The 26,615-nt window shown below is 47.1% G+C and overlaps 1 protein-coding gene across 1 annotated transcript; it reads right to left on the bottom strand.

Moving 5' to 3' along the window:
• Positions 1-1,068: 1,068 nt before the first annotated feature.
• LOC138567046 (homeobox protein SIX6-like) lies at positions 1,069-26,615 on the bottom strand. The gene is made up of 3 exons (XM_069644875.1): positions 25,646-26,615; positions 10,925-11,088; positions 1,069-3,860 (listed from the first exon to the last, which is right to left on the bottom strand). Exons 1-3 carry the CDS (start codon positions 26,006-26,008, stop codon positions 3,671-3,673), a joined length of 717 nt encoding a protein of 238 aa, XP_069500976.1. The 5' UTR covers positions 26,009-26,615; the 3' UTR covers positions 1,069-3,670.

The following is a 26,615-nucleotide window of genomic DNA, read 5'->3' as shown; positions in this document are numbered from 1 at the left end:
AATTGGGGAAAAGGGATCCTTATCCCAAGCGATAATGACCCCTCCTGAGGGCAATACGGCTATGGGCACATAGTCAATGCATGTTACGGAGTTGTGGCGGTGAAGTGATCCATGTTATATTAATAGTGGGTGAAGTAAATAGGAAAACTGAGTTGGTGAATTAAATGTGGTTTTATTTTGTAGCATTAAGATAAGATGTCTCCATAAGTCAAACTTTTAAATTGCAAACATGGTTGAACTGAAACAGCTTTAACATGAGCAAGCATTCGGCACCGTTTGAAAAGTGAACCAGGCGCAGCCGATTGAAGCGAAGGTTTGGAGCGACCACTTTCCCACATTGCAGAGTGAGGGGGACCTCGCAGTACCATGACGTGTAGCGACGTCAAACAACGTTAGTGCAATTGGGCTACAAGACAATCAGGGAGCTTATTAAAAACGGTCAAATATCGGTTGTCAACGCTACCCTTGAATCAAATAGGGAATTGTGGCCGCGTTCTTTTGGGCCGTTTTCGGGAATGTTCTGTTGACGCAACCCATGCCGGTCTCTTGGAGGCAAGCGTGGCAGCTGCTGCCTGAGTGGGTGAGGGCGAAGTGGCCTTCATTGGCGTGGAGCCACTCAACCACCCTGGTCTCAGCTCACCGGTGGCAAGCCCTATACTCACCCATAGACCACAATGGGCTCTAATACACAACACAAGACAGCACAGACTGTCCACTCCTAGTGCCGGCATGCTCCCATCACACTCTGGGATGGTGAAGCGCTCTAAAAAAAAGACTACAACACCCCCTCTACATAATAATCACGGTGGGCCCCCGTGACACCATTTCTTCCGAGGGTGAAGGCAGAGAGATGTTACTGAGCAGCTTTACACTCAGGGAGAGCACCATTAATGAGTGCGGGGGGTGGGTGGGAAGGGTGCACTGTACATCGAAATAAACCTTACACAAGCACATTCACTGATCACGCGCACTCTTGAGAGGAGCGCATTAAACATGTACATCTACACGCGCGCCTAAAATAGGCTGAGGTGATAATGAAACACATCAAGAATACGCAATGCAATCAGACCCTGTTGGAAAGGTTTTTAATGACCGGGAAGGAAGGCGGGATTTTTCTATTCCAGTAAAAAAAGAAACCAGTTTTTTTGTGTTTATATTAGCCTCGAATTCCACTCTTTTTCTAAATACTCTAAACGATTGTGTGAACTGCAACAGTGTTCTACATGACGTTCCAAAGCGTTGGACATTTTTCCGCATTTGACTGTTTTTTATGGGTGGGGCAATCCCCCACACTGCCTGTCCTACCACCCTGACCTTCCCTCACCCCCCATACTCCCTATTTCTATACTCCCAAACCCGCTGCCACCCCCCACCAATAAAATACTGCAGTGAAGTGTCCTAAGGGGCTCATCACGGCGAAGACCTTGTGAAACCAGCCCTAATGTGACAAGACCACACAGACCAAGAAGAATCCTAACCCACCACTACACACTCAAACTCAACCCGAGAAGATGGAGTAATGAGGCTCAAGCCCCGAGAAGATGGAGTAATGAGGCTCAAGCCCTGGTATCCAAAGATCACAGCTGAGGGATAAAATCTATCAGCAGGAAGAAGACAGACAGTTCTAAGGGGAAATGGCTGATGCGGTTTGGACGATACTGATTGCGTCACGCTGTTGCACTTGTGGGTAAATTCTGCTCCTGTGACGTCAGTCCCAAGTTACACAAGTTAACAATAAAACCGATTTCTTTTATTTGCACTTTGAGAAGGAATCTTGCTCTGCATTCGCAGAATGTGCCACACCGTTTACGTGTGTGGGGTGTGGTCAGGGGGGTGAACGCAGGGTTACCATTTCAAGCATCTTTGTTTTCCAGCTGTTTCACCGGGTCTTATTATTCTGACAAAGGAATATGCGTGGGCTTGTGATTCCTGCACTCAAAAGAGTCACATTCTTGGTGGCAGTGGGACCGGATGGTGGCATTGGTAGGTTTCAGGCTGTTTTCTTTATTTGTTTTCAATTGGGCCTTTACAGTGAATTAGTGGTTGTGGTGTTGCCCCTTTAAGGATACGTCATTACTGACTGCTAATAAAAGGAGCCTCAACTCGCACGTGCGTCAGAACGGCAGCAGACTCCATGTCACTTCTGTCTCCGTGTCTCATTTCGTTGGGCCTGCAGGCCTACACCGTGTGATCACGGTCCTGCCACTCTGCTGATCTGGGTAAACACAGATCAGCATGTCTAACGTGGATGCCCCCAGGCCACTGCCCTCTGTCTGAACACAGAGCAGCTGCTAGTCTGGGAGCCCCTGGCAGCTGATGTATTGCCGTGTGACCATGGCTAGCAGGGTGATCCCTGCAACGGTCTGTGCCATGTGACCACGGCACACCTAGTGTCTGCTGGGTGCCCCCAGCCCTGATCTGACTGGCCTGTGTAACCGCAAGTCCAGTCACAACAATGACCAGTCATTATTTCAGTAGGGTAACTGAGTAAAAAAAACAATAATTATTGTTATAATATTATTATTATTAAGGAATGGCCCATTCTTAACACCTAGGTCCACACATCTTTCTCTCTCCACCTAACCTGATATTGGCCGATCTGCTTCACTGTTTCCTCACCTGGTTGCTTTTAGATCCCTTGCTGTCCACATTCCCACCCCTCTTTCCCTGTTGTTAGCTTCCCGCTCTCTTGTATTGATCTCTTGCAATCTGCTTCCCTCACCGGGTACTTCCCTTATTACTCGTAAAGTGCTCTTTGCTTCCTTAAACTAGATCTGAGTTCAATAAATACTCTAATAATAGCAATAATAGAAGTCAATTGCACAAGATCACACAGTGTACACAAAAATATACAGTACCAACGCCAGCTGTGGCTGACTTTACAGTGGCTCAGGCAAGGCAGAACCATAGGTCTCATGGGATATCTTTCAGTGCTGTTCTCTGACCGTCCAGTGGATGTCACTGCTGCACTTGTATTGGTCTTTCCGTTCAGGAAACCAGTGGTAGAAGTGTACCGAAAAAAAGTAGGGGATCTATGGTCTCGGCAGGGCAGAGTGAAGGAGGAAGCATGGTGCAAATGTGTCAAGGTGTTGCAGCCAAGTAGAGGAATGTTAAACAGAAAAAAATAAAAGTAGCTGCAAACAGCATTCCCGGCCGTCCCCGCTCACTTGGATCAGGCAGGACACAGGTATTGGGGTACTCTAGTTAATATGGCAGATGTTGATTATACTACACTTGCAGGATTGCTGTAAAGACAATACACTGCTCCTTCGCAACCTCTGTCTATAACGTATCCTGATTGACCAGTGGATGTCACTGCTGGACTCATGATGCCTGTTTGCTTCCCCCAAGGATTTCATAAAGTTTCATTCTCTGCATGGCCACCTGGTGTCACTGCTGTACTATTGGCTGTCAGCTCGCTTCTGCGGGGCTAACGGCTCGATTGGCGAGCGTGGCGCAGCCCTGAAATCATTAGATAAACTCTTTCTGGTGTGCATATATGCCTCAGACAGAAGACTTTGCATGGGAAACCCAGCGACCCAGGCCTCTATCCGTCGCATTCTTTTCATTCACGAGTATCCTAAATGAAAAGGGTCACACACTGCGCCCCTTGCTCAGGGAAGTATCATCACAGATCCTCCTTGCTAACTGGCTGTTTGCTGCCTTGTCCTCACTGGCCGTTGTCGCTGCTGGTTGAGGTGTAGGGGCTGGATTCTGGCACTGCTGGACCCACTCCACAGTCATTGAGAAGGCTGAGATGCAGTACTGGGCAGTGTCTTTCGGAGCCAGGAGTGGGCAAGAGACCATGGGGCTCTGCGGCGGTGGGAGCGTGGCTTGCAGTGAGGCCGTCTTTCAGTAGCCTTCATGGACAATCGTAGTAGGCCGCAATTCAAATGAGTGCGCATGTGAGAGAGAGAGAGAGAGAGAAAGAGAGAGTGTGTGAACACTCTGATTTCCCATATATACTAAACAGAGAGGATGCCCTATGTGCTGAAAAATTCAATAAATGTGTTTCAGAAAGCACATGCTGAGGACCAGAGAGGGTGTTCTTATTAAAAATATAGCATTTTATTCTGTTACAATTTCATAAAATACATCATTTTTGAACAATTATAAGACAAAAATTAATTTCCAATAAATATATATTTTTGTGAACAAAAGTTTTTTTTGTGCAAATAGCGCATTTTTGTGTAAACATTTCTCTTATGTGTATATCACTAACGCACCATTCTACCATTCATCTTCACAATCAAATCTAGTTTGTATAGAGACATTCTAAATAACTTTTACAGTAGTAATATTCCTACTTTGAAAGTCCACCATTATGTATCAACAATCTGATTTCACCCTCCAGGCCCCCTTTAGAAAACCTGCAAAAAAATGCATTTTCATTATGGAGCGAAGGATTTCAACTCGCTCCATAATAATGCAAATGATGCTTTTGCAAAGAATCGAAAAACCATTTAAATTCTTTGCAAATGCAAACACTCGTGTTGTTCCTTATGTCCTACACAGTCATATACATGGATGAAGGCCGGCGAAAAAAACGGCCCTGCCTTCCCTCACGTAGAGCTCTGTGCACTGGTGATGTCACACCCTTCACTTCAGGATGGCTCTAGAGTGCTGGGGCATCCTGAAGGGCTCTTTACCCCTCCCACTGCCTGTCCATCTCAGGCCGGGGACGGGGCAGAATGCTGACCCTGCCCCCTGCCTGACCCAGGAATAGGTGTCTCCTGACCCCTGACACTATTCCCCAAATGTGATGATGCCTGGAGGAAGAGGGAAGCCCAAGGGAAGATCACCGGTGCAGGCCAGGTAAATCTTCCTCAAAGATGTGCCGGGTGAATGATTGAAAGAAGCTGTATGGGTGCATGACTATTTGTGTGAATGGTGTGAATGGTCATGAATGTGTGTGTCTGAGTGAGTAAGTGTTCTGGTGTGTGCCATGTGCATGATTGAAAGAAGCTGTGTGGGTGTGTTGCTGCATGTGAGAATGTGTATATGAGGAACTGATTCTGAGCTCTGTATAAAATAAGAAAAGTGTCTCTCTGTGATGGAAAAACACTTTTCTTATTTGCTCCTTGGACTGTGATTAGTTCTACAGATCAGAATATAGAGGAAATAAGAAAGTCTCATTCAATCACAGGATGACACTTTGTTTATTTTACAAGAGGCTTGAATGTGTGTGCCCAAGTGAGCAAGTGTTCTGTGCCGTTGGATGCCGCTTGAATGATTAAAAGAAGCTGTATGGGTGCCCAAGGGAAGGTCACTGCTGCAGGCCAGGTACATCTTCAACACAGATGTGCAGTGTGAATGATTGAAAGAAGCTGTGTGGGTGCGTGACTGCTTGTGTAAATGGTGTGAATGGTTATGAATGTGTGTGTCTGTGTGAGTAAGGGTTCTGGTGGGTGCCGTGTGAATGATTGAAAGAAGCTGTGTGGGTGTGTTGCTGCATGTGTGCGTGGTGTGAATGGTTATGAATGTGTGGGTCTGTGTGAGTAAGGGTTCTGGTGGGTGCCGTGTGAATGATGGAAAGAAGCTGTGTGGGTGTGTTGCTGCATGTGTGCATGGTGTGAATGGTTATGAATGTGTGGGTCTGTGTGAGTAAGGGTTCTGGTGGGTGCCGTGTGAATGATGGAAAGAAGCTGTGTGGGTGTGTTGCTGCATGTGTGCATGGTGTGAATGGTTATGAATGTGTGGGTCTGTGTGAGTAAGGGTTCTGGTGGGTGCCGTGTGAATGATGGAAAGAAGCTGTGTGGGTGTGTTGCTGCATGTGTGCATGGTGTGAATGGTTATGAATGTGTGGGTCTGTGTGAGTAAGGGTTCTGGTGGGTGCCGTGTGAATGATGGAAAGAAGCTGTGTGGGTGTGTTGCTGCATGTGTGCATGGTGTGAATGGTTATGAATGTGTGGGTCTGTGTGAGTAAGGGTTCTGGTGGGTGCCGTGTGAATGATGGAAAGAAGCTGTGTGGGTGTGTTGCTGCATGTGTGCATGGTGTGAATGGTTATGAATGTGTGGGTCTGTGTGAGTAAGGGTTCTGGTGGGTGCCGTGTGAATGATGGAAAGAAGCTGTGTGGGTGTGTTGCTGCATGTGAGAATGTGTATGTGAGGAACTGATTCTGAGCTCTGTATAAAATAAGAAAAGTGTCTCTCTGTGATGGAAAAACACTTTTCTTATTTGCTCCTTGGACTGTGATTAGTTCTACAGATCAGAATATAGAGGAAATAAGAAAGTCTCATTCAATCACAGGATGACACTTTGTTTATTTTACAAGAGGCTTGAATGTGTGTGCCCAAGTGAGCAAGTGTTCTGTGCCGTTGGATGCCGCTTGAATGATTAAAAGAAGCTGTATGGGTGCCCAAGGGAAGATCACTGCTGCAGGCCAGGTACATCTTCAACACAGATGTGCAGTGTGAATGATTGAAAGAAGCTGTGTGGGTGTGTTGCTGCATGTGTGCGTGGTGTGAATGGTTATGAATGTGTGTGTCTGTGTGAGTAAGGGTTCTGGTGGGTGCCGTGTGAATGATTGAAAGAAGCTGTGTGGGTGTGTTGCTGCATGTGTGCGTGGTGTGAATGGTTATGAATGTGTGGGTCTGTGTGAGTAAGGGTTCTGGTGGGTGCCGTGTGAATGATGGAAAGAAGCTGTGTGGGTGTGTTGCTGCATGTGTGCATGGTGTGAATGGTTATGAATCTGTGGGTCTGTGTGAGTAAGGGTTCTGGTGGGTGCCGTGTGAATGATGGAAAGAAGCTGTGTGGGTGTGTTGCTGCATGTGTGCATGGTGTGAATGGTTATGAATGTGTGGGTCTGTGTGAGTAAGGGTTCTGGTGGGTGCCGTGTGAATGATGGAAAGAAGCTGTGTGGGTGTGTTGCTGCATGTGTGCATGGTGTGAATGGTTATGAATGTGTGGGTCTGTGTGAGTAAGGGTTCTGGTGGGTGCCGTGTGAATGATGGAAAGAAGCTGTGTGGGTGTGTTGCTGCATGTGAGAATGTGTATGTGAGGAACTGATTCTGAGCTCTGTATAAAATAAGAAAAGTGTCTCTCTGTGATGGAAAAACACTTTTCTTATTTGCTCCTTGGACTGTGATTAGTTCTACAGATCAGAATATAGAGGAAATAAGAAAGTCTCATTCAATCACAGGATGACACTTTGTTTATTTTACAAGAGGCTTGAATGTGTGTGCCCAAGTGAGCAAGTGTTCTGTGCCGTTGGATGCCGCTTGAATGATTAAAAGAAGCTGTATGGGTGCCCAAGGGAAGATCACTGCTGCAGGCCAGGTACATCTTCAACACAGATGTGCAGTGTGAATGATTGAAAGAAGCTGTGTGGGTGTGTTGCTGCATGTGTGCGTGGTGTGAATGGTTATGAATGTGTGTGTCTGTGTGAGTAAGGGTTCTGGTGGGTGCCGTGTGAATGATTGAAAGAAGCTGTGTGGGTGTGTTGCTGCATGTGTGCGTGGTGTGAATGGTTATGAATGTGTGGGTCTGTGTGAGTAAGGGTTCTGGTGGGTGCCGTGTGAATGATGGAAAGAAGCTGTGTGGGTGTGTTGCTGCATGTGTGCATGGTGTGAATGGTTATGAATGTGTGGGTCTGTGTGAGTAAGGGTTCTGGTGGGTGCCGTGTGAATGATGGAAAGAAGCTGTGTGGGTGTGTTGCTGCATGTGTGCATGGTGTGAATGGTTATGAATGTGTGGGTCTGTGTGAGTAAGGGTTCTGGTGGGTGCCGTGTGAATGATGGAAAGAAGCTGTGTGGGTGTGTTGCTGCATGTGTGCATGGTGTGAATGGTTATGAATGTGTGGGTCTGTGTGAGTAAGGGTTCTGGTGGGTGCCGTGTGAATGATGGAAAGAAGCTGTGTGGGTGTGTTGCTGCATGTGTGCATGGTGTGAATGGTTATGAATGTGTGGGTCTGTGTGAGTAAGGGTTCTGGTGGGTGCCGTGTGAATGATGGAAAGAAGCTGTGTGGGTGTGTTGCTGCATGTGTGCATGGTGTGAATGGTTATGAATGTGTGGGTCTGTGTGAGTAAGGGTTCTGGTGGGTGCCGTGTGAATGATGGAAAGAAGCTGTGTGGGTGTGTTGCTGCATGTGAGAATGTGTATGTGAGGAACTGATTCTGAGCTCTGTATAAAATAAGAAAAGTGTCTCTCTGTGATGGAAAAACACTTTTCTTATTTGCTCCTAGAGGAAATAAGAAAGTGTCATTCCATCACAATGGGCCTCATTACGACCCTGGCGGTAAGGGGTTTACGCCAGCGTTAGCTGCGCCGACCCCTTACCGCCAATTACGAGGTCCCTTAGCGCCATGGAGCTTTTAACACCCGCTTTTAGCGGGTGTTAAAATCCATGGCGCTAAGGGACCATGGAGTTAATTACGCCACCGTAATTTACGGTGGCGTAATTAACGCCTTCCCCACTCCCATTATGCCCTATGGGGCAAAAATGGGAATGGGGAAGGGTAAATGGGGATTGGGGACTTACCGCCCCGCCAAGGTCGGAATGGGGCGGTAAGTCCGCCAACCACCATGGCGTAAACGTAGTTTACGCCATGGTGGTAAAGTGACGGCCCAGGCGGTAACTTACCGCCTGGGTCGTAATGAGGCCCAATGACATTTTGCTTATTTTTGATGAGTCTTGCAATCAGGCCCTGAACGTCTGTGCCCGTGTGAGCAGGTGTTCTGTGCCGTGTGAATGATTAAAAGAAGCTTTATGGGTGCATGACTGCTTGTGTGAAAGGTGTGAATGTGCATATGGATGTATGTATCTGGATGGCGTGAATGCCCATATCTGAATATTAATGAGTGTATATGAAGGATATGAATGTGTGTATGAAGGCATATTTCTGAATGTGTATATAAATGGTGTGAACGTGTATATGAATATGAATTTGTGTATCTCAGTAAGCTTTCTTGTCGGCGCTGTGTGCCTAAATAAGAGGTGTGTGTGTGCCTGTAAAGGCTGCGGCTTGAGGGTGCATTGGTACAGGGCACTACCAAGGTAAGAACACATGTTTTTGCTATAGCTTCGCATTTATTTCTAGATGCCTATGATAAAGTAAGCCTGATAACTGTTATTACATTGCTAGACTTTCATAGGTCACTGCAGCCAGTCTAGCTATGATTTCTTACAGTGGCATGGAATATTTTGCTGGACATCAATGGTAAAGCAAGCATGGCAAGTGTTACTGCATGCATAAACTGGCTTGCTTTCGTGAAGAAACTTTGGACTTTTTTTATTTGTACATTGCATTTTAATGGCAAAGTCAACAATAGTGGGGGTCATCACGTCCCGGGCGCCAAGGGATACCGGGCACCGGTAATGACACTGGTGCCGGTAATCCCTTTGCGCCCTATTCCAAGGTCCCTTTGCGGGTCCTTCCTTAACGCCTGGTTTTAGCAGGCGTTAAGGACGGGACCCGCAAAGGGACTTCAGAGCTAATAACGGTACCGTATATTAGCACCCTACCCATTCCCATTGAGCCCTATAGGGGCTCAATGGGAATGGGGATTGACATTTACAATGGGGACTTACCGGTCCCGCAAAGGTCGGACTAGACCAGTAAGTCCCCATTGAACCAGGGCGGACACGGTACCGGTAATGGTGCTAGTCATGGCGCTAATAGTGCCATGACTAGCACCAACCTCGGAATGAGGCCCAGTATGTTCTTATGAGGGGGTACTGGCATTAAGCACAAAGCAAACGTTCTTATAGAGGAACACTGGCCAGTGTTGGTGCTGCCTGCATGGATATGTATGGTCACAGCCAGGATGAAAATGTGTTTATGCTGGCATATATTGTGAGGCAAGGCATTATGAAAATGCTCTGTGCGCTATTGCTGTCTTAACTCTATTTGATTTTTTCATAAGTTAGCCTGCATGACTGATTGCAAGCTATCTGGCTCTGTACCCTATTGTTCATAGACAATGTGCTGTCTAATGTATCCGTTTAACCAATTATTCGAACGATTTTCACGGGGGTATTCCCCCAAACCCTCCTTGGTTGGTCCGGGCTCCCTTGCTACACTCGGTCACTCTCGCAGACTGGTGTCAAATATTCACGGCCGTACAATTTACAAAATCCACCAGCTGCCACTGCCCCGGATGTTCCATTTTCTGATGCGAGTATCTCATCCAGTTATGTTTTAATTGCATTCTGTACACTGCACCCCAGCATTTCTGAGAGCAGAAAGCACAAACACAAGTACCTATCGGGGTTCAGATAATAATAAGAGGACCGGAGCAACTGCTGACGCCTGGCAGGAAACATGTTAAGTAGGGTAAGCATGTTTTCTAGTCTTCCCAGTGGCTGGCTGCTGTACTGTGGGTGTTGTTAACCCCTTAAGTGCCAAGGACGAGTTTGCTCGTCCTTTTTGCATAGAGTTGGATAATAGCCTGGCACTTAGGGTGTCGTGGTGGCGGGGAAAGTTACCAAACTGGTCCCTCTTGTCTGTGGCCTGTGCATGAAAAGGCCTCAAAGCGAATTTCCTAACAATTGAGAACACAGGCATGTGGTGTTGTTTCAGGATTCAGGACGTATATGCAAGGGCGTGCGGAAAGGATTTTAGCGCCAGGAACTCTGAGCGCAGACTCCTGGCACATCACACAAGACAGCTCTTCGCAAGGGACATGTTGGGGGAATGCCCACATGCGGGTCAGGGTTCCGGTGGATGGGGGTCGAAATCAGTCTCAGGAGTGAAGACCTGCAGAGAAGGACTTGTGGTCGGGGAGTGAAGGGACAGAGGGTGCGGTGTCACTTTAGTAGGGATGCATGGTGCCTCTCCCGGGGCAGGGCCTAGGATTTCTTGCCTCCCCCCTATTTTCCTGCCATCATGTCAGCAACTAATACCCCATCCCATAGCCCCAGTAGAGGCTTTTCACAGACTCAGGCACTTCCAGTCCACCTGGGTAGTGGGTAGCCACTCTTACCGGTTTTTGGCCGACGCGGCCCGGTCTCTCTGTCGTCGGTTCTTGAACCAGTTGCCAACCTGGGTGGGGGTCAGGCCAGTCGCTTGTGAAAGCTGCCTCTTGCGGGATGGGTTGGGGTACGGGTCCTGCAGGTACCATTCTCGCAGCAGGTTCCTCGTTTTCTCCTAAGAGAAGAAAATAGCGTGAAATGCGGCCTTTGGCTAGAGCTGTTATGGGGTCTCCCTAATCTGTGCACCACAAACTTTCTGTGTGTGGCAGGGGATGTACATAGTGACCAGGTCTACAAACAGTAATTGGCCCCCTGCCCTCCTGCTGGTCTACTCTAGCAACCAACTGGGCCTCAGCATGTTACCCATGTGGTGCGTATTCTGCGTGATCTTTTGCAGTCCAGTCTATGTGCCAACGCAGCATTTCACCAAAAAGATAATGCCATAATTACACAGGCAAGTTCCCATTACCCCTGCTACCATACCTCGTCAACTCCCCATGCCCTCACGGTGTAAAGTATTCGGCAGGTCCTGCAATCTGGGGTATCACAGGAAGAGAGATCAGAGTGGCTGTCCCTTATTGGTCCCAGAAGAGGGGGCAAAAGGGGACCATCAGGGGGTAGAGAGCTCAAAACGAATTCTAAACAAGCACTGGCCATGCCAACAGTTTGGGCTTTTGTGTAGGCCTGTGAAATGTATTTGCCAGGTACTGCTGTAGTGGTATTAACTACCTATCAATGCTAGCAGCTGCAAAATGCCGCAATATAATAGTAGTGCCTGGCAAATCCCTTATGCCTATGCACAAGCCAAAACTGTAGGCTTTGACAATTCTTATTTTTAGTAGGAAGTCAGTGAAATACAAACATATTGCTTATAAATAGAGTTGCTGAAGGCAGACATAGTTAAGACATTTTGTTCTCTAGCACCTTGAAGCGTCTTGTGTGCTATATGGAATTACAATAATGATGTCGGACCCAAATAACCAGACAGACTCAAAGACTATGGCAAAGTACTAATTTGTTTTCAGCATAAAATAAAGTAGGGCAATCTGGTAAACAACAAGCTGTAGTCCACACACTCACACCAACATTTGATTATACAAAGGTTTTATACCATGATGTGCATCATTTATGATGTCATCCTACGTGACAAACTGTAAAACCTAGTGAAGGGAGGGATTGGTTAAGGGAATGCATATACCTATATATCATCAAAGTATTAGAATTCTTACTGAATGCCCCTTATATGGTGGGCACTCCATGGACCACCTCTAAATACGTATAATACTGATTATAGCAGAATATAGCAACGGGTTGGCCCGTGCAACATTGTATAGTCTGTTGCCCCATAGACCATCTGATTGGTTGCCTTTCACACCCAACCTTGGACTTTTGGCTCGTTAGCAGCACGTAAACAAAACTCAGGTGCCAAGGGCAACATCAGACTAATACCCACTTGCCCAACTCTCATCGGTCAGGCCCCAAGACAAGCGTTCTTGTTTGTAGTTTAAAAAAAATACACTTTTATTTAATATTTGCACAGAGTTACAACAGCACCGTCCAAACAGTCAAATGATATCATACACAGGATTACTGTAGATTGCATATTTAGGCATACATTTATATAGGCATCAGGATACTCCATCTTGGCTGTCCCCTCCTTCACATTTATTAAGCAGGTATTGCCTGAATCCACCCCATGTGTCTTTCAGGCGATTTGATGAGGGCATTAGGCTTGAATACACTTCCTCGTTGTCATTTGCCCAGGACATATCCTTCCCCCAGTCTTCCAGAGACGGGGCGTCCTACTTTTCCACTGCAACAATATAGCGTGTTTAGCCAACAGCAGACCTAGATCCTGCTTGATCCTTTCTTGTTTGTAGTTGACCTTGCAGGCTGTTCTCTGTTTTGGGACTTTTAAGCAAGTGTAAGCATACCATTATCTTCCTCTGAAGCTTAATGAATAGCCCTTGTTTTCGACTTCTGAATCACACATGAGGAGACCACAAATATGCCTTCGATTTACTGCTATTTATTTCAATTGTGCTGGGTGTTATACTCCTCTTGGCCTCTAGAGACTTGCTCACTCCATCTTGTATAGGCTTTTCCGATCTGTAATTGGTCAATACTTGGCTCTTGCAGATGTTTTCTTCTTTCCTTAATCTAAGAGAAATATGTCTTATGTATTTGGCTTATCCTTTTGACTCCCCTTGTGCCTTCCAATTATTCATAGAAGCAGCATCCTTGATCCTAGGCCAACAGGCCAACAGACTCCTCTTTATTCCTCACACATAGCTGTTATTCCAGCGTCTCCTGACTTTGCATCCCTGGTCTGTCTCTTAGGTAGCTTGATTGGTTTTAGAATGAGTCTGACGTCCATCTTTCCATCATGGCCGCCCCAGCCACGTTATATTTTCTTTTGCTATGTCTCATCTACCTTGTGTTTCTGTATATATAGGAAACGTCGAAAACACAAACGCAAAGAAAAGCACGAATGGGAGATTTGACCGTTCTAAAATTCCAAACGGCGGAAAAGTTCGACCAAATTCCCCATTCAGTGCTAAGGGCTGCGAGGTTGTCATCTGCACCCTTGTTCATTATATTGTGAGCGGGGGTTGTGGCGGTGTCCCCTGCAGCTGATCCCAAAAAGTAAAAAATAAAAGGAAAGGACCCTGCTGCGCTGGTTCCCCATCACGGAAGTGAAAGGGAACAGGCGTTGCAGACACACAGTGAGTCGGCGGCACACAGTGGGTGTGTGTGGGCGTCTGGATGGGGGCCAAATCGGAAATGTTCAGGTGAGAAAAGACTGAAGGTTATTTTCAGAAAAATCATCTTTGGTATTTTCTCCCTCGAACATTTCCATCACGGGATTCTAACCCCAATCCCATATATACACATATTCGACAGTAGGTTACTTTATCTTCTTTTCATATCAGATTTCTTCATCTTTGGTTACATGTTTCTCTTGTTTCTTCAATGACATCTTTATTCTTAAAGTATTTTGATAGTGTTTCAGTTTGTCCCGGTATCTTTAGTTCATGACATTACTCTGCCCTCATCAATTTTCACTTATAGCTCTATGATGTCCAATGGTGTGTATCGACATCCTTCCACCCTTCGAGTGCACGGGTACATTTGGTATGGTTGTCTGAGTGCATATCATCTCTCATACACTCAAAGTGGTATTGGAACGATACCTGGTGCAGGTGAGGGGGGCAAGGGCTAGGGATGACGTATCCTCCTCCTCCTCTACAATTTACAGTACACCAGTACATCTGCAGCTCTAGTTAAGTCATTAACTTCAGAAGACTGCATTGAAAAACATAGGCAGGCACTTCGAGCACAAGGGTTGATTTTACTGCTTGATCAAGCCCGCTAAAATAGACCACTGCAGGATGTGCTTGTGCGGGGAGGAGCTGGAATTAGGTGGGCATGGCCATAGGGATTAGTATGGCCCTGGGCAGTCAATGGGTGAGTAAATAACCAAACAACACCTACAAGCCTTGCGTCCCATTTCATATGTCTTTTCTCCCTAGCAGTTCCCTAATGCAATCCTTCTGTCTTATAATTGGCACTTTAGCACCACCTAATAGCTAAAACTAAAAGGGTTTCTGAAGAACGATGAAATTCATAAGTGAGTAAGATGACAAGGTACTGTAGCTGAGGTAATGGGGTGAATGTCTAGAGGGCACGAGGGCCAACTGCCTCTCGACATGCAAGGCAGCAGAGCATCGAGTCACTGGAATGGAGAAATGAGGCCCACACGCACTGCAACATAAAAACACAGGCTGCAGTACACAGGACCAGTCCGAGGCATGGGCAGTCTGTGCGTTCGAACCAGGCCCCACACTCTTTGCGGGCCTGGCCGCCACCAGCTGCAGGGAGTAGAGAAAGTAATACTTTGTATACTGCTTCCAGGTACAGGGCTCTTTCGGGATGCCATATTGAGGTCTTCCTTGCTACCCCTAAATTCAAAAGTAATTATTATTATTTTTTTTAATGGCAGCTACTGGGCTGCGTTTAGCACCATGTGGCTCTTTGTTTCTGGAGTGGCGGGCATTCTTGTTCAGGCCTCTTAAAAAACAGGGGGTTCCACAAGTGTAACACTTTGAACAGTGACCCTAAATAAGAAAGAATAGGAATAACAAATAATTTGCCTTTCTGGGATTCTATACAATAATTGTTAAACGCATTGAAGGCTTATTTCAGGCACACTCCAGGGGCTTAGTCACTGATTTAGTCTGTTCTTAAACACCTCAAATTCACAATGCAGACAGAAACTTCCAAAAAGCATTTAGAGTAGAATAAGCATCAATTTCCAACAATGAATTTTGCTTTTCGCAAGTTTTTCTGCCCTTGTCTCTGTTGAGATCATCACACGACATTCCACCTCGGTGTCCTCGGTCACTTGCCAAAATCACTGTGCCTAAAAGCTTGTGTACAGTGTAGAAATGTTTGACCATAGCACAGCAAGTGACCCTTGATTTCAATGTGCCACAATTAATGCTTTGTTGTAATGTGTCTATCTTTCCTATCTCCCTGCCATGCTGTTCAGGATGTTTGTTTGCATGTATGAGGTAACGAGTGCTCAGAATACGGGATGTCATGTGAGTGTGCTGCTTTCCCTTTTTTGCCAACCTCTAAGCCTGAAAATTAGATCCACGCAGGCTTGATATGTGGCCAACTTTGCTCCAGACCGGCAGATGAACTGGCCTGCTGTTAAATCTCAGTTACCAGTTTATTGGTATCCTCTACAGAGTGTAATCTGCTTTCTGACTTTGAGAACATTCAGACATGTAATTGGTAATTTTACTATAGCCGGTAAAATAGCTATAGCCGGTGAGAGATCTCAGTGGGTTGAGCACTTGCTGTTGCAATGTGTTGCAGGTTCGAATCCCGGCAAGGTCATCTGAGCCTTTCAGCCTTCTGAGGTTGATAAATGAGAACCAACACAGGTCGGGTGATATTGTATGTATATTTGTTCTATATAAAGTGCTTAAGCATCAGTCCTATATAATCACACATCATTACCATTTGGCCTTGGACGTCTGCTTTTATTCACAATAATTTGGTAATATTTTTGTAGAATGTCCCATTTCACTTGCATCATATGACGTATGCTTTTATCAAACTATGCAAAACACCAACATTACCTTTTCACCTTACCTTTTGATTTGAGTTTTTAAGTCTTGAAAGAAAGACTACAAGCAATTTTTGATCCTTTTTCTGAATTGCATTCTGGTATTTGTAGTGTTTATGATGGGGGAAATAACAAAACATTTGTACTATTTCTATTCGATGCATTTCTGTAAGCATTCCTATATTTCTGGAGTTATTTAATGGCGTGTGTGCTTCTCAAGTCCTCCTCATAAAACAGAGTATTGTTGAAAGCAAAACGTGGGTGGTGAAGAGGGGAAAGGATCAGTGGGCAACTTAGTCATGGCGATTTAACATGTCCTTGGAGACTAATTTCTTTGACAGTCACAATAATCATCTGAATTAAATATATATATTGCAAGTTTGGGCAATATACATATATGCGCCATACAAATAAAAGCAATCATGAAAGCAGGGACGTCATTTCACCAAAATGCCAGGGGTAGTGGAAGTGACACCACATGAGCTTTGACCTCTGATCACATCACAGGCAGTGATTTCATTTGACCCCCTACCTCGAAGTGACATCACGAGAAACGATGGAACACAACCTTTCACCCCTTGTCAAAACAGGAAGGGACATCACATATTGTTCCTAAGTACACTACGAGAAATATGGTTGCAATATCACTATAATGTTATATACATTTCATAGAGGAATGGATCACCATATGTATCGTTAATATCAGTGTGTATAAGACCATATTACCAAATGACTGTGAATGCAAGCAGAGACCCAAGGCCAAATGATAATGATGTGGTAATATATAGCACTTACGCTTAAGCGCTTATACATATAATATCACCCAACCTGTGTTGGTTCTCATTTATCGACCTCAGAAGGGTGAAAGGCTGAGTTGAGGTGTTTATGAACAGGCTACATCAGTGACTCACCCATTGAAGTCTGCCTGGAAATAAACCTTTAGGAGTCTGGCAATTATTGGATAGAATTCCAGAAAGAAAAATTATGTGTTATTCCTTTTCTTTCTTATTTAGCGTCACTGCTCAAAGTGATACACCTGTGGAACCCCGTTTTTTTTTAAGAGCCCTGAACAAGAAAGTCTGCCACTCAATGACACTGGCCACAACCCAGGAGTTTACATTAAAAAAATAAAAAAGTTAAACTAAAAAAAAAGTTAACAAAAAATCTTTTTTTTCCTAAGGGTAGTAAGGGAGACCACAGGGGTAGCAAGGGAGAGCTCAGGGGTCGCAACTGCGACCATTGGCGACCCCCAAATGACGTCCCTGCATGAAAGTGGTGCAAACACAAGTTAGCAAAACACAAACACTGCTTTTATGCCCTGCATTCCACGGTCAGATTGTGTTTTCAAAGCAAAGTTGCAAAAAGGCCAGTCGCAAACAATATTTCTACTATCTCCAGCTGTGAAGATAGGTGTTGCAGTGGCTGAGTTGCAGACTATTCTTAAATCAGCCGCACTATAAAATTGCGGGATCTTGGGCAAATCAATTGATATGATTGGTTATTTATAACGCACGTAATACTCTGAGGTTTCTAAGCGTGGAGTGCTCTGTGTCGTCTTGCTGCCAAGGCGAGCACATTGCCCCTGAGCTATCCTTGCGAGACTCACCTGCCAAAGTGAGAGGTCTCTGCAAATGATTCAGCTCACTCTGTCGGCTACTCAAAGTAAGTCTCACTGCTGATATTGCCACAGAGGTGATATTAACAGTTACAATTCATATACCGAACCGGTTTATTTCATTCACATGGATATTAATGAGACATCATTTTCTGCAATGCAAATAAAGGGCGTCCCACACATCTTTTGCCGCCCAGGGCCCCGCAAATACTAGGGCTGGCCCTGGCAGTGCATGGGCCACAGCCGGGGACAGGGCCGGGCCAATCATGGAATGGGGAGAAGTCATGGGTGTCATTTTAAGGGGGGAACATGGGTGTTTGCCCCGCTAACTTTTGTGGCATAAGATTTTGTCTCACTCATTTGGCAGGGGCCACTTTCATTTTGATGGCATGTCTCCCGCCACCCACTCCCCCTCCCTTGCCCCTCACCCCCCCTCCAACGTTTTCAGCAAAGTCACTCCACTGGGAGAAGTGCAGGGACAGCGAGATACAACCTGAGACGTGGGAACGTGGGAAAGAAGGGCTACATGAGCAGTGCTCAAGTCGAGTGTACATGCGGGTGGAGGGAGTCCACACACTTTTTTCAGAGCGTGGACTGCCCTGCCTGTATGTACATTTCTGAGGTGCCAGACTACACAGTCTGAAAAGTGCATTAGCCCTACACACCATCCGCAGTGCCAGGCCACTGTCTGTGTTACCTGTTCGCACACTGCACTGGCTGTATATGCCTTCTCTGGTACTTCACTCTACAGAATGCACCAGGGCTTTAAGTGGTCTGGGGCTTAGCGGGGCCGGGCCCCGACAGGCTTAGAAATAGTGTTCTGAGGCGGGGCCCTGCCAAGGCTCACTAATATCCCCTGGCAGCCTCAGCCGCTAGAGGACAAGGATATTTTTCTAAAGCCTGAAGCTCTTGCACTTTGCACGAGATCTTCAGGCTTCAGAAGAAAAGGCCTTTAATCCATAATGGTGGTACCGACACCTGCGAGGCATCCCTTCCACCAAGAGATGGCCATGGGCCGGTGCCACCATTATCGAAGAAAAGGTAAGGCTGTTGGAAGCTGGGGCCTTTTGTTGCCAAAGCCTGAAGCTCCTGCTCATTCACAGGAGCATCAGGCTTTAGGAAAAAAGGCCTTGGCTTCCAGTGTCCTCATCGTTTCAGCCTTAATGTGCTGCTGTTTCTCCTGAGGCATGATGCCTGATGAGGGGCAGCAGCACCATTAAGGCTGAATAGGCGAGGCGCTGCCCCCTGCCAGCCAAGCCATTAGTAAATAAATGCAGAGACCAGCACTCTCTCCCCCCAGTTAGGAGAGGATACTGATATCTACAAAAGGCTGCCTGGTAGGGGGATTATGTATGTTAATTAAGATGGGCCTTGTCAAGGGGGCGTTGCCTAGCGAGCCGGCAGGCGCCCCACTGCCGTTAGTCCACGCCCCCTTGATGGGACCCGGCTCCTTTTCCAGTGCCACTTAAGGCACTGGTCTGTACACTTCATTAACATTATATCCTGCTGTACACACACACACACACACACACACATACACACATCTTTGTGCATACTAACACAAATAGTATGCAACCTCCGTACTACCTGCTGTTCCCAAAGGCTGTGTGAACCGCCTGCACACTCCACAGAACCTGCTCCACTTTCTGCACCTCCTGCACAACCTGTCAGCAGTCTACCTGCATACAATGCATTTATACAGTACCCTCACGGGGCTGAATGTGAACGGGGGCCCAATTCAAAGGTCTGCTTGGGGGGAAAGGGTCGGGGGGTCTGCCAAGACCAGGGAGCACATTTCAAAGGTGCGCTGGGGCGGGGGCTGCCAAAACCCGGGATTAACCATGCCCGTGGGGTAGACACATGATGCAAGGCGGGCTGGCCATCTGCCAGGGCTAGTGGGTTCCATTTCAACAAGATGCCCCCCGTCCCCCTCACCCCCAACATACTTTGCCTCAAAGGTGAGAAAACCAGGCCCCAGACAGTGAGAGGGCTGATCCCGGAAGCTTATCTATCACTGGACAGGCTGCCAGCAGGGAGCTGAGCCACTACATGTCCGCTGAAAAGCTACGAAAAGCCGGTAGACAGCATGGCGCTAATGACGCAGAGTGCCAGCGTAAAAAGGCCAGGAGGTGACAAAAACGTTTTTGAAATGTGGGAGTAACGGCATTTTAAAAAATCAGAGCTGCACAGTTGTCATTGTCACCAACATATCACACACTTAGAAGTGTACAACGCAAAAAAAAACAAAAAACACGAGTCTGTTGAACCAATATTATACTTTAAAGGGTCGACCGGAACTCAGGGAGAGATTTGCTCAGCCAGGAAAGGGACAGTCCTGCGGTGAGAAATCTGTCCCCCAATCGTCAACCATGCGCTCACCTGCCCCGCAACCAGACACCCCATCGTTTAAAACAACAAAACTGGGCATTTCAAGCTTCGAGCTGGGAGCCTAAGCAGTGTCATGAGACTGCCAACATAGGGCAGCTCCTCGGGAGCCCTTCAGAGCAACCAGGCCCATTTCAATTGAAAAAGGTGAAAGGCCCTGACGCCATCCCTGCTTCATGCAGACTGCATTATTGGGATATTTTGCACTCCCAACCTAGGCAGTCTGCAGATTACACCTAGCGAAGATGCCTTTTCATGTGTGACCTTTTCCCCATTCCAGTTCGTTTTGTTTTTCCCATCGTAAGTGCCTGCAAATAGCGGCATGCACTGGGGACAACCTGGACTGGCTCTAGGTGTCCCCAGACCTCCCTAGCGTTCGGGACTGCTCGGAGATTGCCTCGGAAGAGATCAGGGGATGCCCGTGAGGGACAGGGTACACAAAGCGGCCCACGCAGCAAATCCCACAGGGCTGCCACTGGGGCATTTAGACAGCACCTCTTTGCTAATGCTCACTGATAAGAACTCGGGGTTGCTATTTGGCATCAGAAACCCCAAATAAAGCTCCAGGTAAATATCCAAGCCTGTGTCTTATTTCAAGACAAACACATTTAGACTGTCTCTCATTGCCATTATATGTTCTTATTTATTTATTTATTGGAATGCTTGTTTAGCGCTGGCCCTAACCAGAGGGTCTCGATTCGCTTTACTTGTTTCAGATATTGAAAGATAGGAGTTGAAAAAACAAGTTACAAAAATGTTTTCAGGTAAGTATAGGAAGGTTAGGATAGATCCGTTATAGGAGTGGAGGAGGGCAGGGTTACAGATGGGGAAACAGGTATGCTTTGAAGCTCTTTCTGAAAATGGCGATGGAGGTTTGGAGAGTGGTTATTTGACACACAGAAAGAAGGGTTTGCATCTAAAAGACATTTAAAAGCTTTCATTACTTTGTATTCTAAATACTTGTATTTCTTCATTTAGGAGGGGCTGGAGGGGGAAATAGCTACAATTATATGATGTTTGCTTAACATAGTTATGTAAGAATGTATATATTTGTCAAGCTGTTTTGTTACGATTTATGTACTGCACAGGTAACTTGTATAATACAGAGTATTCTTAAAACCCAAACATTAACACATAACACAACTCCTACCAACTACACCTGAGAAAATATGCGGCCAAGTGCTTAAAGTGCAGACTGGTCTCAAATCTTAGCTTCACCATTTAGCTAAAGTGTGCGATCCTGGGCAAATACTTCGGCCTCTGTGCCTTATATAGACATTTTAAATGAAAAATGTGCAAGCCCTGCTTTTGCCCTGAATAGATAATGATCTAATTAATCAAATCACATCTTTGCAATCGTTTTTTTAATTATTAACAAAACAAGAATATTTAAATTTACCCCGACGGAAATAAATTAGAGATGCTCATACAAAGTTGAAAGTTCTGCAATATTTGTTTCCAGATTCCTAATATGTTAAAAGTTCATTTGGCATAAATGTGTGCGCATATATATATGTGTGTACCACAGAGCACAGTTTATGGTACCTATAGGTGCTGTGCGGTGGGCGGGCACCACAGGTCGCAGAACTCTTAAAGTGTTTGATTGTAGGCAAGTGTGGGTATCGCAGAATACACAGGGCAACTTGGAAGCTGTTTCTACATTTCCCGATTGCAGTTTCCTGTAAAGCTATGAAACAGTCTATGGGTCATTGCCAATCTCTGCTTCATGCATCTTCTAAAATGGTGCCAGGCCTCCCAGCAGGTGACGGTGGGCTCACTACATGACCGTTTTGTCTGCTGCTCAAGGGGACCATGAAGAGGCATTCACTCTCAAATTCTATTAGGTCTGATCAGAATTAATAAAACCTCATGGCACTCTTTTTTTTACAAAGTGTACGTTGTACAGAGAGAGCCATCAAAGTGACCAGTTACATGCACGTCAGCCTCTGTGCATTTTGCGTCCTTAGTGAAGTGCAGTAAATGCGCAGATCTATGCTCTCCACCAAGACGTGTGCACGCCTTTCATCTGCTATGCCTGGTGAGAGGCATTTACACTGGACTCCTATGGGAAACGAAAGCTACAATCAAACTCTTTTTTTTCTTAACATGTTTCTATAAGAATTGCATATTTATAATTATGTTGGTTTATCATGTGATTTGTGTACTTTACAAGACAGCTCTTAAGAAAAGCTATTGTTTTAGTTCCTAAAAGCCAAAGATGTGTGTATAATTGCGGGTGGCTCTGCAACTAGATCTGGGAAGAGCTGTGCCTATATTTCAGACTACTCTAAAATCCCGGCTTAATCTACAATCGAAAGTGAGTGATCCTGGGCAAATCATTAAACCTCAAAGTGCCTTACCTCCAAAATTGAGGAGTCCCTATATATTATCCCGTTTACTGTGTGTTTTCCAAGAAAGCCTCAGTCTTCATGACTTAACAGATCTTAGTGTTGCACCATGTATGATAAGAGTGTCCCTTTATATGTTGCGCAGCACGGAGTCCCTTGTCAACGGCTCAGTCACGCAACACTTACATGACGGCCCTCTTTCGACTGAATACTGAAAGAATTGATATGTTCCACTCTTTAGGGGCACCGCTGTTTTATATGTAGATTTCTACATACTGACTCCTCTTCCGGGTCCGCTGATAATGATTACTGCCCTATTGCCCTGTGTGTCCCCACTTACAAAGGTTGCAGATGGCTGGGAGGTTGGGGGATGGACGTAGAGTAGTGTATTACGTTTGCATTGGCGTCCCGGAGCCTTCTGTCAATGGAAGCTGGACAGGAAGCCCAGGGGTACCAAAGAAGGGAACTGAGCATGAGCACACCACAGACAGAATGGGTGAAGTGTAGGCCTTCCTTACAAACAATCACATGTACCCCCCATTGCAGGTCTGTGCTGAGCCCGGCGACAACTTACCAGAAAGCCCCTCATCACACAGGGGTGCGGGGCACCTGTAGCTCAGTGGCCTTCTGCAGCGGGTAAAGGCACAGTGCTCGGTGAGTGCACCTTCGTTGCTCAGCATCTGTTAGTGCAAGACATTTTTTACCCATTTTGATGAAGCCTCGCTGCAGCACTCTGCCCACTCTGAAGCCCTCTGCCCTCTTTGCCAATCTTGCCTACTGGACCCCCTGTCTTGAATCTACCAAAGTCTAGCTGACTAATCAAGTGGGCTCTGGGCTTTGTTACCATTTGACGCTTTCTGTGGCGATATGAGGTCACCTATCCCTGGTGCCGCCTCCTTCCACTCGAGAACACCTCTGCCCCTGCTTCCTCAGACCCTCCCTATGCATCTTAGGGTGCTTACCTCATGCCCTCTCAGTGATGCTTACAGAAGCTCCCCACCCTTTCCCTATGCCCCCTCATACACGCCCACTCTACTAGATCCTGCCTTTCTACGGCTCTGAGAGAAGAGAACTGACCTGATTCCTCAGCCCTTCCCAATGCCCCTTAGGGTGCCCACGTCACGGCTTTTCAGTGATGCTCAGAGAAGTCTCCATCCTGCTATTTCACCCCTTCCCGATGCCCCACATACACCCACCCACACTACTAGCTTCGGCCTTTCTACGGCTGTGAGAGAAGTGAACTGCCCTTCTTCCTCAGCCCTTCTCTATGCCTCTGGGAGAACCCATCTATCCTGCTAGTTCCTGCCTGTCTATGTCTTGGCCTGATGCCTTTGCCCGTCCCGCTGATGCTATTTGCCTAGCCCCCTGCTCTTTTATCTCCCCTCTTTATGAATCTGGATCTCCCTGATCTGCGACTAGCGCCAACTCTCTGTGGATATCATGGGAGCGCCATGCTATTAGAGGGGCTGCTTCCCTGCTACCACCTGCCGCTCTATTTAGCTCTGCTCCCTACTGCCCCCTCCCATTCTCTATGCCCCTCAGAGAGGTTCCCTAGCCTGCAGGTTCTAGGCTCTCTATAGCTGTTGCACGATCTCTATTGCCTGTTACGTTCACCTGCTGCCCGGCTAGCCTCCCCCTCTCCCTGCCCCTTAGAGAAGCTCCCCGCCCTGCTGTATTTACCGCTGCTTTCCATGGTGCCCCTGTGGCTATCAGAAGAGCATCCTGGCCTGTTACCATCTCCCGCTTCCTTTGACTTTAACCCAATACCTTACTAGGTTCGGCCTGCCCTGCCGGCCCCACCTGCTCTCTCTGCTAGTCTCGGGAGGATAGCTCAGAGGCAACGTGCTCGCCTTGGAAGCAAGACGACACAGAGCAACACAGGTTCGATCCCAGCATCTGTGATTAGAAACCTCTGGGTATTAAGCGCGTTATAAATAACCAATCATATCATATAGTAATGATCTCAGCTCCCTGCTCTACTACCTTCTACCTCCCACTATGACACTTTGGTTATCTGTACTCCTTGGTGCCTCTTTACTCATGAAACGTCTTCCTTTCGCTGCTACCCACCATGCTATTCCTGTCATATCTCCAGCCTCCCTCTAGGAATGTTAGAGGGCCCCCTGCCTGCTCTCTCCAGCCTCACGGTAGCGAATAGAAGAGTTCATCTCATGCAATCTTCTTCTTCTCCGTGGCCTACATCCAGCCCCCACACCACTAGGAGCCAGGACACATGCAGACTTGAAATACGCCGATGCAAAGAGGAAAGGACCTGAAAACAAGCCTTCTCTGTCTACGCCCCAAGACTCTGGAGCATCCTCCCCGTCAGCACCAGACTCGCCCCCCACGACCCTACAATTCAGAAAAGAACTCAAGGCCCATCTTTTCAAGGAGTGTCTCCTCATCAACACCTAGGCCATCACGTTGGCACCTGTGCAACCTGACTCCCTAGAGACTGTCTGCCCCTCTCCCCCCTGCTACCCTGAACAGCTCTATCCTACCCTCTGCTCTATATCTGTTCTGTGTTACCTCTGAAAAGTGCTCTGTTGTCTAGCTCTATTGTTGTATACCTCTGCAAAGCGGAATCACCCAAAAGTCTGAGATTAAAAGACTGAATGGGAGATTTGGCCAAATTTCAGCAATTTGAAAATACTGAACGCCGAAAAGTTCAACCAAATCCCCCATTCAGTGGCGGGGGCTGCGGGCGTGACCCCCACATCCTTGTGCACTATATTGTGAGTGGGGGCTGCAGGGGTGTCCCCTGCAACTGGCCCCGAAAAAAAAAGGAAAGGACCCTGCAGCGCTGGTTCCCGATCACAGAAGTGAAAGGGAACAGTTGTCCCAGTGACACAGCGTGTCGTCAACAATGTAAGAAGGGGTGTGCGTGGGGGCAGAGGTCAAGTCAGAAATGTTCAGGGGAGAAAAGACTGAAGGTTATTTCGGAAAAATAATCTTTGGTCTTTTCTCCCTCGAACATTTCCATCTCGGGCTTTCAACCCGGATCCCTGCAAAAGCGCTGCGCTGCCAGGTTGCGCTCAATAAATACCATAATAATAATAATAATAATAATAACAGCACATGGCACATAGCCCCAGAAGGAGCATAGGCATACTTGCCTACAAGGAAAGCAAGATAATTGGTAACGGTGGTGCTGGGGTGCGATCAGCCATATGCCTGGCCTTGCCCAGCCTTACTGCTTCTGAATTGTCTACTCGGCATCGCCCCCAAACGTGCCCCTTCCACTCACTTTGAAACAGGTTGTCTTGGTCTCCTGGTCCTGAGGAGGCCTGGAATCCTGGGCCACGCTCTTCCTGCCCGCTAGCTTCTCCAGAGCTCCCAACCAGCTGCCCCACCAGGGCTCAGCCGCGGCCTTTAGGGGGAGCTCTGCCTGCAACGTGCAAGGGGCAATAAAGAGATGCCGGCTACCACCTGAGAGTTCGCAGGCCGGCCGCACCAGCGGGCCGTTGAGTGCGAGCGCGGGCGGCAGGGACCACAGAAAGCGGGCCAGGCGTTCAAACTCTCCGCTCTCATGGAGCGCTTGGCAGACACGCGCCACCTGCCGGGGTGTGAAGAGGGCCATCCCCACGGGGGGCAGCATCATGTGGGTCATGGGAGGCCAGGTGTCTCGCCAAACAGCGCTCGCCAGTAGTTCAGTGAAGTCAGTGATAGAAGTTCAGCAGCCCAACGCTGTCAAGGAGTTGGCCTTATGGACTGGTAAAGTCCCACTGGTCCAGCCTTTACAAAATGGGTTCCAGTTAAATTTGCAGCAAGAGAGCGTGGGTGTCTGACAGCCAAGGAAGCTCTCTGTTGCGCGCCAGGCCCGGCAGTCTCAGGAGAAGGCCAAGCAAGTGTTCCGTTGGTTGTTGAGGAAGAGGTGGTCGCGATGGCTAGTCCAAGTAGGGGTGAGATCTTTCCGTCAAGGCAGTACTGGTTCCAGGAAGGGCTGGAGCAGAACAGTAAGGCTTGAGAACAAGCAGGGTGGCCACCTGCGTCCAGTCGTGGACTCATAAGTCGAAGAAGTCTACTTGCACCTATAGGAGGGCATGGAATGTGGCTTTCATCATGTATAGAAGATGGCGACTCAGCAGGACAAACAGTCCCACGATGACTCCAAGCTCCACTGGTGCGCGGCCGGACTCGCGGGGCTTGGGCTGCGAGTGAGACGATCCTGGAGCGACTGGGATTTATAGACAAGCCGGCTAATTACCAGCTCATTA

Source organism: Ambystoma mexicanum, chromosome 2p (assembly GCF_040938575.1).
Source record: "Ambystoma mexicanum isolate Mex_15411 chromosome 2p, UKY_AmexF1_1, whole genome shotgun sequence".
Taxonomy (NCBI): domain Eukaryota; kingdom Metazoa; phylum Chordata; class Amphibia; order Caudata; family Ambystomatidae; genus Ambystoma; species Ambystoma mexicanum.
This window is presented reverse-complemented; position numbering and strand designations above follow the sequence as displayed.